General features: G+C 29.5%; 1 protein-coding gene across 1 annotated transcript; it reads right to left on the reverse strand.

Annotated features, from left to right (window-relative positions):
* Nucleotides 1–650: 650 nt before the first annotated feature.
* Nucleotides 651–8599, reverse strand: LOC129920622 (caspase-like). Its single transcript, XM_056002034.1, has 4 exons — nucleotides 8284–8599; nucleotides 7650–7906; nucleotides 1113–1415; nucleotides 651–1040 (listed from the first exon to the last, which is right to left on the reverse strand). The coding sequence occupies exons 1-4, from the start codon at nucleotides 8343–8345 to the stop codon at nucleotides 802–804; spliced, it is 861 nt and encodes a 286-aa protein (XP_055858009.1). The 5' UTR covers nucleotides 8346–8599; the 3' UTR covers nucleotides 651–801.
* Nucleotides 8600–12214: the final 3615 nt, after the last annotated feature.

Here is a 12214-nt window from a genome sequence, read left to right on the forward strand (position 1 = left end):
AATTCTTGTCAAAAAATCGAAAAAGTTCAAATGGACCTGAAATGGGTAACAACGTAATGTTTTAAACCTTAGTACACAGATCGCGCTAAATTATTGCTGACATGTTTCTTTTCAACCATCAGCTAAATTTCTAACTAAATTTTGACATATGAAGTTGTTCTAGATGTCAGGTATGTATGACACATGTGTTCTAAAATAATTAATATTATTAAAAAACTTCACAGGTTGTATTAACGAAAATTTTATCAACGAGTTTTTCAAAAATTTCATCGAATAGTTATGTATAGTTGGTAGCAAACGTTGGATTTTTAGCTGAATCTGTATACTTTTTGGCTTAAATTCTTAGATTAATTTTTTCATTAAAAGAAATATGCGACTACAATCGACTCCCTCTAAGTCGATTTTCCCTCTAACTCCAACTTTTTCACCATTTTCAATAACAAAAAATTGAAGAAAAAAGAATATATTAGTCCTTCTAACTCGAATTTCCCTCCAGTTCGACTTAGAGGGAGTTTACTGTATTTGTATATACATAAATATAAATGAAAATCTCAATTCATCAATCCATTTAATGTCATGCTCCGAGTTTAAAATTCCTGAATGACAGTTTCAAAATGTGTTTTTATTTGAATTTCAGTTTTTTTTTTTTTATTTTAAGAGACGATTTCCAATTTTGATTTATTAAAAAAAATAAAAAAAATTTCAAAAAAATTTCAACTACGGAAATGTTATGAAGTGATTTCAAAAAATGCTGAATAGATATATTGAGGAATTAGAAAAAGAAACTTTCACTTAAACAATTCATTTCTTATCAGCAAATCTAAGAATTCTCGTCAACATTGTTGTTGTACATGGAATTTGCTTTTGTTGATGCATCATTGGCAAGTCTGGTGTGCATGATTCAAAATCAAATGCAACTCTTTGGCATACAAATGTAAGAAGAGTTAAAATATCATAATTCTTGCCATTGTCATCGAGTTCTTTGCATAAGGATTGCATAAACCAAGATCCTTTGGTTGTATTGCGCCAGGAATAGAATCCTTGAAAAAATTAAAAACAAAATGTTATTTATGGATTTTTGTTAATAGAAGTCAAGAAAAACACAAACTCACCTGGGATTGTTGAATAGGCAATTAAAAAGTCAGCATGCACCGGAATTCTATAACTCATCGATGATTCACCATCCGTTTCAGTCTTTTCAAGCGTTATACCCGAATCTAAACGATCACCTTGACAAGCTTGAATGAAGAATAGCTTTGGCTTGCCAGCCAGTGTTTTGCAATTTTGTGCTGTAAAACAGTGTGCAATTGAGTCCAGTTTGTATTGGGCGTCTTTGGCGTAAATGTATCCCATTTCGCCATGGGATAGAATAGCAATTAGAATACAATCACTGTCAGTATGATCAACCCGAGCAACTAGAATATAAAATCAATGAGTAAACAAAAAATATATAAAATATAAATATATAAAAATATAATGAAGGAACAAGGTCTAAACTTTCTTGTGTGCGTGTAATTTATTTTCAAGAATTGAAGGGACAAATTGCCGCCGAATCCATATTCACTAAACACTGAATTTTCAGATAAAAATTTCCACCTGGAAATCGTAGTTTGCTATTAGTCTAAGAAAAAGGAGTACAGATGTGAAAAGAAGGTCTCGAAAGTAGTACAATACTCCTGTGTGCGTTAAACGATATTCGGAACAATTTCTGATCTTAACTATTCTAAATTTATTTGTTTTTTAACCAATTATCTACTCATTTTACAAATTAAGACGTATTTAGAAAAAAAAAACTTAGCTTGGGCTTTAAGGTATTTTAAAAGATTTTTTTAAAAAGCCCTATGTACACTACTTTACAAGAAATTTTTATTAAAATGCTACTAAGAGAAAAACCTTTAAAATTCTGTATTGTTACTTTTAAAGTGAAAAAGCACTAGAAAATCCTAAGTGTCACATAGGACTTCTCAAAAAACTTTCTTGGATCTTCTTTTTGCAAGCAATAGTTTATAAAAAGGCCCTTGTGGTAATTGGGGCTTTTTCAAACTTTTACCTTATGATTTGTACTTAGGGCTCTTAGATATTGGAATTTTCTGACTTTTTTGATGATCTAGGCTAGAAAAATAAATGAGAATTAATCAGAGATAATTCCCTAACTCCAAATATGTATGCAAAAAAAAATTAAAATCGAAAATTTTGTGAGATTATGGGCAGTGTACTGATCCAACTACATGATGGGCTATAAAAAAAATAAAAAACAATTTAAAATATATTTAAAAAACTGAATTTAGAAGAGTTAAGTAAAAAAAAAACGGTTATTTTTTATTTTCGTCCAAATTAAACATTTTTTTTTTAATTACAGCTCTGAGAAATAAAAACTGAATTGAAATATTAAAAAAAAAACATAACCTACACATGCTATGAAAATTTGTTTAGATAACACTGACCATTTGACGAAAATAGACACTACCTTTAAAAAGAAGCTAGGTACAAAAGTTCGGATTTTTTTTTAAATTTTGACCAAATCAAAAATTCTATAAAGGTGCATATTATCTACCAGTTTTTCAAAGACAATTTTTCGATAGGACTCATCCTTTAATCGGCAAAAAACCGATATTTTCGACATTTGACACATTTTAAAACCACGATATCTTTTATAGAAAAAAGTGTCATAACATTTTTTTAGGGACCTACAAGTCATCCAAATAGCTTTTCCCGTTTCAAAGTTATACATCGCCGGCGGCAAGCAAAATTGTTCTAAATTCACTTTTCACCAAAAATGAGAAGATAATGATGCAGTTTTACTAATTTCCGAATTTGAAAATCGTTTTTGTCTAAAAAAAAAAAATTCTTCAGCAGATAATATAATTTAATGGGACATAGACCAATAAAAACAGGTAAGTAGCCTTCTGAAAATGAGACCAGAGTATTCTTGATTGTTCTAAGTCCCATCATATTTGGTTCTAAATCCACTTTTATTTAAGGAAAGTGCGTACTTGTATAGGAATTGTTCTATGTCCAATTCTGGGTTTTTAATTATTTAAAAAAAAATAATAAATAGTATGTATTTACTAATTAAGTAAGTTTGCATGGTGTCTTCAAAAGGAAACAACAAATTATACCGAAGAGCAAACAAATATTGCTTTCAATCATTTTGAAACTTAAAAATCGTCCCCTGTGAAATTTCCCTTTTGAGACTTAGAACAATTTTGACGATATGAAAAACCTACATTTTCGACATTTAAACTTGAATAACTTTTTATGCACACATGGGACTTTTGACATTTTACTTTAATCGACATTTAAATGCTCATGATCTGGTACGAATTTTCAGCTCTATGCGAATTATTTCTGGGTTGTCTATTTTGACCGGACTATAGCTAACGATGCACTTTTGTTTCCTTTATGACGACAGTGATGCAGATTCTTTGGTTTTTATTTATTTTTCTGTTTCGTGATTACTATGTATATTGAATATGATTTTTTTTTAGTTGTGGGTAGGGCTGCCAGATAAAAGGTCTCAAAAGTCGGGACAAATCGGAACAGCAAAAAAATATGTGCATTAAATCGAAAATAAAAAAATAATAATAATAAGAATTACGTAGGTGATAACAAACTTTTTCATACATAAGACTTAATCCTAAATTTTTGTAGACTTCTTGCAAAAGTACCTATGAGTTGGTTAAAATTCCATTTTTTTGAAAATCTTCGTTTGGAAAAAAAAAATAATTAAGTCTTCATCCATAAAATAAAATCACATTTATCGTAGATAGGTACTCGATTAAAAACTGTCGACTGATAGATCTTTTAGTAAATGTACTAATCCCCAAACTCAAATTAATGCTTTTAACAGTTTTCTAATTTTTGAACGAATTCGACCTAAAAGATTTTTTCTTAAGTACCTATAATTTGAGTGAATTTTCTTATATTTACAACAATTTATTTTTAATGCAAGCTTTAAGTCATTTTTATTTAATTTGATTTTTTTACTTTAACCCCTTACCGCATGATTTTTTTTTTTTTTTGTGAAAAAAATATATATGGTAGATTTTGTTAAATAAAAAAACACGTGTTTCAGGAATTTTCAATTTTTTGAGTAAAAGTCGGAAAATTTTGGTTTTTCCGGTTTGGATCATATTTGGCACATTGAGCAGAAAACGAACAAAAAAAAAATTTAAATTAAATTAATTATACGTAAAAACTACGCACTGGAACTGTATGAGTCTCAATAAAATAGATTAAAAGGCCTTTTAATCTATTTTAAATTAAATTTATAACATTCCGCACGAAAACGTAAAAAAAAACGGGTGTAGATAATAAGAAAAAACATGAATTTGTTCCCTTGTTGCACGATGGCTCATATATGGACCAACAGGAGGGGAACATTTCTGCACGGTGGCTCATATATGATCCAATCACTTAGTGCCACTTTCAAATGTCTAAAACTTGATAAATGTAAAAAAATATATATTAGCAATTATAATCAGTACCTGGGTGACCGAGCTTTGCTCGGTATCCTTAAATGTTATAATATAACTTTCAGTGAAAAAATTCAAATGTAAACAGCAATTTTTTGGAGTGGGTTTGAGTTTGCAATGACCAGTTTTTTCGCGGGTTACAAAACACCACATTCCCACTTTATAATCCAGTTTATTTAAGTTTGAATATACGATCAGCAATGAATAGAAGGGTTACAGGAATCTGCATTATCGAAAATGCTTACAGCAATGAGATCTCTTTTTGTTCAAACTTTAATTTTCGGGTCAGAAAGTTTTGGATGGTGAATATAAAGTTAAGCTTTTTTTCAAGTTTAGCCTTGTATGAAGAAATACTATTTTTATCCCTGTTTTTTTTTTTTTTTCTGTATCAGTGGATGCTTTACTCCTTTCTTTTTTTTAACTTATGTATACAGGTTATGTATGCTGATTGGGGAACTTAAGGGCTCTCAGAATTTGGAACCTTGTTCATCCCGAATCCTTACGGTTTTCGATTTAATGCAATTCTTGTGAAATTTCGAAAAATCCCTACTTGGCAACAGTATTCTGCTTCCTGCGGCCATTAATCAATAATCGCAAAATATTACAATTTTAATTCAAGAAAACAGGGTTTTTCAGAACAAAAAACAACCAACTGAAAAACCCTGTTTTGTTGAATTCAATTTGTAATATTTTGCGATCTAACTGCAACTTTGGAAACTTTTATACTTTTTTGAAAACTACAATAAGAGGGCAACTTTTTAAAATAATAAACCATTCTCACACCGAAAAATTTTTTTGCGGTGTTGGTCGCAAATAAAAGTTAGAAATAGATTTTTTATAAAACTTGAAACTGTTAGTTAATTTGCAGCGAAATGGTGTATGGAATACAAAATATTTTGATTAATTAATTGTTCCTAATTATTTGACAATGTCGTAAAAGAATTTTAAAAAAACAAAAATCAATAATGGGCGCAAGAAGCAGAGTACTGTTGCCAAGTAGGGATTTTTCGAAATTCCACAAGAATTGCATTAAATCGAAAACCGTAAGGATTTGGGATGAACAAGTTACCAAATTCTAAGAGCCCTTAAGTTCACCAATTAGCATATTTCGTTTGATCCATTACTTTTGGGACACCCTGTATATTATAAGATTGACATTAGGTCAACGGTGTTGCTTTTTGTGAGTTATTTTGTTCTTATACGTTAACAATAGTCGCATTAAAACGAAAAAAAAACGTAAAACAAAGATAATTAGTGATACCAAATCAACAAATTACTTAAAAGTTTCAATACATGATCAAAAAAGTCATGATCTAAAAAATTTTGTTTAGTTATTGTAACAAAAAGAAAAAGAACAATGCGTAACACATGGAACCATCCTTCAAAAATTTATTGAAATCGTTGAATCTGTCTCCGCTAAAAAAAAAACTAATATAAGAGAAAATACTTCCAAAATGTTGTATCTACCTAGAGGACCAAACCCTGAAAATTTCATCGAAATCTTTAAAGTTGTTACAAAAAAAAAAAATTCTATATTTAAAAAGTGGGCTTGGCAGTGGGCGGATTTAAAAAAAAAAACTTCCAAAACTTTTTACTTTCTTAGATAAACAAACACTGAAAATTTCATCGAAATCGTTAGAGCCGTTTCCGAAAAAAACTTTTATGTTAAAAAAGTGGGCGTGGCAGTGGGCGGATTTTTCAAAAAAAAAATTCCAAAACTTTTTACTCGCTTACATAAACAAACCCTGAAAATTTCATCGAAATCGTTAGAGCCGTTCCCGAAAAAACTTATATGTTAAAAAAGTGGGCGTGACAGTGGGCGGATTTTTCCAAAAATACTTCCAAAACTTTTTACTCGCTTATACAAACAAACCCTGAAAATTTCATCGAAATCGTTAGAGCCGTTTCCGAAAAAACTTATATGTTAAAAAAGTGGGCGTGGCAGTGGGCGGACTTTTCAAAAAAAAATTCCAAAACTTTTTACTCGCTTATATAAACAAACCATGAAAATTTCATCGAAATCGTTAGAGCCGTTCCCGAAAAAACTTATATGTTAAAAAAGTGGGCGTGGCAGTGGGCGGATTTTTCCAAAAATACTTCCAAAACTTTTTACTCGCTTAGATGAACAAACCCTGAAAATTTCATCGAAATCGTTAGAGCCGTTTTCGAGATCCCAATTTTATATATATTTATATATATATATATATATATATAAACAATTTTAGCTCGTTTAAAGTTATAAGATATTATATCCTTTATTGGCATATTTTTTTAAAAGTTCTTACTCATTGTTTTATATTTTTTATTCAATTTTCAATTTTTCAAATATGCTCCGTTCTGCCTATCACCAGTTCGGCCACTTTACCGGATAACTATGCTCGCCCAAATCATTACAGATGGCGTTTTATAATGTTATTTAGAGGCCTTATATTACTTAATTTGAAAAGTTTAAACAAAACTAGACTTTTTTTTAACTTTAAAGTATTAAGGCTTTTTATGGTTTGGCTCATATATGAGCCACTGTGCGGTAAGGGGTTAAGTCTGCATTAAAAATAAATTGTTTCAAAAGTTTTTTTTTTATCCGAAATGATGAAATTTTAGAAAACCTTAGCTTTTGGCACTAACAGATTCTCTTATGTGAATTTAAATAGATAAAAATCATTTTCATCCATTAAGAAGTATCATTTTTTTTCTCCCTAAAAGTTTCGAACAAAGATTGATTAAGAAACGAAATGTCGGGACAAAATCGGGAAATTTTGTAAATCGAATGTCCCGGCGAAATCGGGACGTCTTACAGCCTTAGTTGTGGAAGCCTAGAACTGTAACCCCTCCTTAATCCGTCTCTGCCCATTAGACAAAAATTATTTTGTTTGATATTTTCAAGACAAGAATTCTGTAGCAGTGTTACCCGGTTCTACAGGACAAAAGGATACCATACGAACATTTGAAAAGTGTTTAAACAAAGTAAAATCTTCTCAGCCTAATCTAATGTTATCTTGAATAGAATTGAACAAAGCAAAGATAAATATTTACCGCCGCCGTCATCGACCAAAAAAAAAACACAACAAACATAGTCGTTGTTTTATTGCCTTGCGCAGTTATCAAATCTTAGAAATATTTATGAAAACAAAGAAATTTTCAAATCAGACAATACAGAAAAAACAACTCACTCACCTTCTTCAATAATATTTTGTATTTCCTTCAATTTTTTATCCTTGTGAACTTGAACATCAAAGTGCAGGTTCTTTAGCGATGCACACAGACGCTTGCAGTCCTCTTCAGTCCCAGATCTCGACTTGAGGGATGGAATTTCAAAGCATTCATGATTGAAGATAAGCGCTTGGCCACGGTTTTTATGCTTCATATTATATTCGGCGGCATGCCTTTCAGTGGGCATACGAGCCAATAGCTTGTTACTACCCGCATAACATCTGGCGACCAATGAAACAAAAAAAAAAAGCAAAAACAAAAAAAATCAAATCAAATTACAACCATTTTTGCACAAAACAAACAATTTTAAGGAATTTTAATTAAGGCCGGCGTGGCGCGCCAAAAATCATGTGCATGATTTGTATGGATGACAAAGAGAAAAAACCTTTGTAAATACAAAAACGACCACCGAATATGGGAACTGGATCTAAATGACCACTTTGCCATATAAGTTGATTTTTAAATTCTAGGTCAATAGAGCGAATAATTTTATTTAGTTTTTTTTTTTTGTTAAACTAGTAATTTAACAATATAAATTAATTTTATAAATCATAGCGTCTTTGTGGAAAATGCAAAAAAAAAAAAAGAAACGACTCACCCTCCGGTGACAAAAGCATCGCCAATGTCATTTGAATTTACTTCTTGCTGCTCTTCGGTCATGGTTTGGATATTTTAAAATTTAAACTATACAACTAATGTCGATGTCAATTTGAGTTAGGAAATTATATTATTGTTATTCTTTGCTTATTTTTGTTTTTTTTTAATAAGCCACTTTGAATTGTGAGGTAGAAAAGCGACAGCGACAAGTGCAGTATTTTTTTCTTCTTCAGTTGACAACCTCTTTAAAGGAGTTTTGGTTTTGTTTTGTTGCACACTGCAATTGTTGTGAATTCTCTGTGATTCTGTTTGGATTGTGTACCATAGATAAATTTATAATAAAGATAGTAAAGTTTGATGGTGGGTTTTTCATATTGGCGTCACTCTATGCCGATGTTGACTGATTTTGACATTTCTGTGTTGCTTTCTCACTTGAATTTGATGGTGAGAAAGAAATAGCAAAAAGAGATAGAGATAGGAAAATTTTTATAGTACACTCTTGCATATAGCAAGAAAACAACAACAACAAATACTGTACAAAATCAAGTATTTGTTGTTGTTTTCTTGTGATTTGTTATACTTCACTTTTTGAATACAAATTAGGTACACAGGAATAATTATATTTTTTGATATATTTTAAACCTGATTTAGATATAAATACATTTTACAATCATAATATTGATACCCGTTGATATATATTTATCGAGGTTTTTTTTTTGTTATTTTCTTATGGGAAATACATTGGCCGGGTCCAATGCACCATCTGAACTTGAGTTTAGATTTATTTTTGACACTGAACGCAAAAAATCATCTGAATTTCAGGTGACATTAACGTAGAATCTACTTTTTTTTTTTCTTTACTTGGATTGACTTTAAAAAATGAACATTTATTTTTCTAGGATAATAAAAATAAACTGGGTTATTCACCAAAGTGGTGGCTAATTTTTTTAGTTAAATTCGTTGTTGCTTTTCACACTTATGGCGTTTTTAATTGGCAATCTGGAAACAAAAAAAATCAATCTGAATGCGTTGAATTGGTCAAAACTGACAGTTCTGATTCTGAACAAAAGAGAATTTCTCTTCTGGTTTTAAAAACAGAATCAGAAGCAGAATCACTCACACATTCATAGATTTGAATGTCAGCAGCACAAAATGTTTGCAGCAAAAAAAACAAATGAAATTTGGCGCGAATACACATATCCGGATTGCCAATTAAAAACGCCATTAAAGCCTGGTACGCTGTTCGCGCCAGGGGCCTACTTCATAGATAATACATTACATACATTGAATGATATTGACAGTTCTGGGGCCTATTTCATAGATAATACTTTACATACATTGTATGATATTGACAGTTCTGATGTATTATTAGAAATATATTTCTGTTTCATAGAAATGTTGTATGAAGAACAGTCATACATTCCAATATTGTATGATACTGTTTCATAGAAATTTGTCATCATTTTAATACATTTTGTGTGAACTTTTCATACATTTCATACAGCAAGTCTTTTTACTGTAAACAAAATTTATTTACTTAATAAAAGTATAAAAATGGGAGTTTTGTATTCATATTTATTTATATATATATATATTGTGTTTTTGCAAAGGAAATAATAATTAATTGTCTTTTCTTGTTTTATTTTTAAATTTTATGACACGCAAGTTTCTGCTAATTTTCGTTTTGGTTAGTAAAAAAAAAATTGCTACACTCCAACGAAACCTAACCTCACAATTTATTCAAACGAAATGTCAAAATAAATACATCAACTACACCGATAGATTTTATACATTACTTCCAATGATATCTAGGAAACAAAAAATTGTATGTAATGTATGAAAAAAATTTTAATGTATATGAAAAAGGGCCCAGGCTTTAAACAGTAGATTTCACAACCCTCATCAAGTCATTTAATTCTGGGGGTAGTAGGTACTTTGGATGCTAGAACTTGTCGATGAAGAAAGCAGTGTCAATGAATCGTTTCGTTTGGCATTTTAAATTTCAATTTTGCAATAAGTCCACTTTTGATGCTGATCTAGGGTTACCATTCGTCCCCCTTTACATTTCAAGAACTAATTTGTCCCCCATAACTGAAAATATGAAAGGAGGACACAATATTCCCCTTTTTTAAGCATCCGTTATATATTTTTATTTTGGATCAATATTTTTCTTCGCAAAAACTTGTTCCAGTTCTGAATACATCCATCATAGCTATTCAAATTTTCACAGCTGCAGGATTGTAAAATATTATATTTTCAATGGATTTGCATTTATATTAATAAATATTTTGAAACAAAAAAAAAATAAAATAAATAATGAGTTTTGATACTAGTCGAATTTCTTACAATTTTTACTATAACTTCTCACTTAAAAAAAAAAAAAAAATTACCAAAAATCCCTCATTTCCAAGATTTGGAAATGGTAACCCTATGCCAATCAATGCTTTAACACGATCGCTACTATGGCAAAAAATTTGTCCAATGCAATTCGTGGTCGTGACACCTTTCTAAAAAATGCAAATACAAAATAAAAACAAAATAAATTGTCTTCTTAAACAGATTGATTGATTGATTTGACAACTCAGTTCCCAGTCTTGGTATAGTTTGTTGATACGTCACTTACAGACTATATTGTGTCAGTTAGCCAAAATGTTTTTCTTATTAAGGAGGTCGCGAACAAACACTGATCTAGAGTAAACTCCTTATTGGAGAGGAGGAATTCGACGATTTATGCTTCGAGGTGTGTTTCCGACAGGTAAAAACTGTCCGATTACCTCGCTAGAAACGAACATTTTATGGGTTTTATTAGTTTCCTGAAGAAAGAATGAAATAAAACAAATAATTATGTCTGATTTAAGCCATGTTTATGAGAACCTCATTTTTTTTATTTCTTAGTTCAAGTTGTTATAGGTTAATAAAATATGTTGTTTTTCTTGTACGAATAAATATGTTTATCATTTTTACTTTTTTAATTTATTTAAAAACAAAAGGTTAATATCAATGCATGATCAATAATGAAGTTTTTTTCTCTAGTTTTTTTTTTTTTAAGCCATGTTTATGAGAACCTCATTTTTTCACTCAAAATCAAAAAAAAAAATATAAACAGAAAAATATGTGTGTTTTAAAACATTTATTTTTTGTTTTTCATCTGTTTTTTATGTATATTCTAATATATTCTTTTCGGTTTTTTTTTTATTAAGTTTTTTTATTCAACCATGTGTATATATATTTTTATTATTTTTTTTTTCGAAGAATTAGGAAATGCACTTATCGTTTTTATTTTCTGTCTATTATTATTATTATAGAACATTATTATTTATGTTTGTTTTATTATTGTTATTTATATCAATAAAATCTTTTTTTTTTTGCCTTTGGTTATTAGGTTCGTTTCATATTTTTAATTCTTTTTTTTTAAGGAAGTACAATAATTTATTTTATTAGAATTCTAAGCAGAAAACACTATGTACATATATAACATTTTTTTCTTTCATATTATTATTTTTTTTTTCTATAAATGATTCTATAATTATTTAATATTTCACTTAATAATAATAATAATTAAAGGTGTGTGTGTGTGTGTATTGCAGGGTAAAGTGAGATTCGATTAAATTAAAAACTTGATTATCATCCAGCTGTCTTTAAATGATTTTTGTTTGCTTGGTTTGTCTTTTAAATTGAAGCGCTGAAAGCGAGGTGTTAAGTGACACATTTTTTGTTTAATTCAAAAAATGTTTCAAATTAACAATAAATTATAATTGAAACTATAGGTTCAGTTCCTTCGTTTAAAACTCGATATAGTAAATCTTAACATTATAGGCTTTCACTGGATTCGCATTTATAAGCTAACAAAAAAAAAAAAAATAAAAAACATAAATATATCAAATAGTTTAACGTAACCCCTTTTCATTCTAAACGCTTCAATTATTCTCATA

Source organism: Episyrphus balteatus, chromosome X (assembly GCF_945859705.1).
Source record: "Episyrphus balteatus chromosome X, idEpiBalt1.1, whole genome shotgun sequence".
NCBI classification, from domain to species: Eukaryota; Metazoa; Arthropoda; class Insecta; order Diptera; family Syrphidae; genus Episyrphus; species Episyrphus balteatus.

What these genes read in the sequence shown, in the direction of transcription:
- LOC129920622 (XM_056002034.1), bottom strand. Translation starts at nt 8,345, where the DNA reads ATGACCGAAGAGCAGCAAGAAGTAAATTCAAATGACATTGGCGATGCT. An exon ending in ACAAAATATTATTGAAGAAG is followed by an intron (nt 1,416 to 7,649) that starts GTGAGTGAGTTG and finishes TTTATATTCTAG; the next exon opens with TTGCTCGGGTTGATCATACT. An exon ending in TGCCTATTCAACAATCCCAG is followed by an intron (nt 1,041 to 1,112) that starts GTGAGTTTGTGT and finishes AATTTTTTCAAG; the next exon opens with GATTCTATTCCTGGCGCAAT.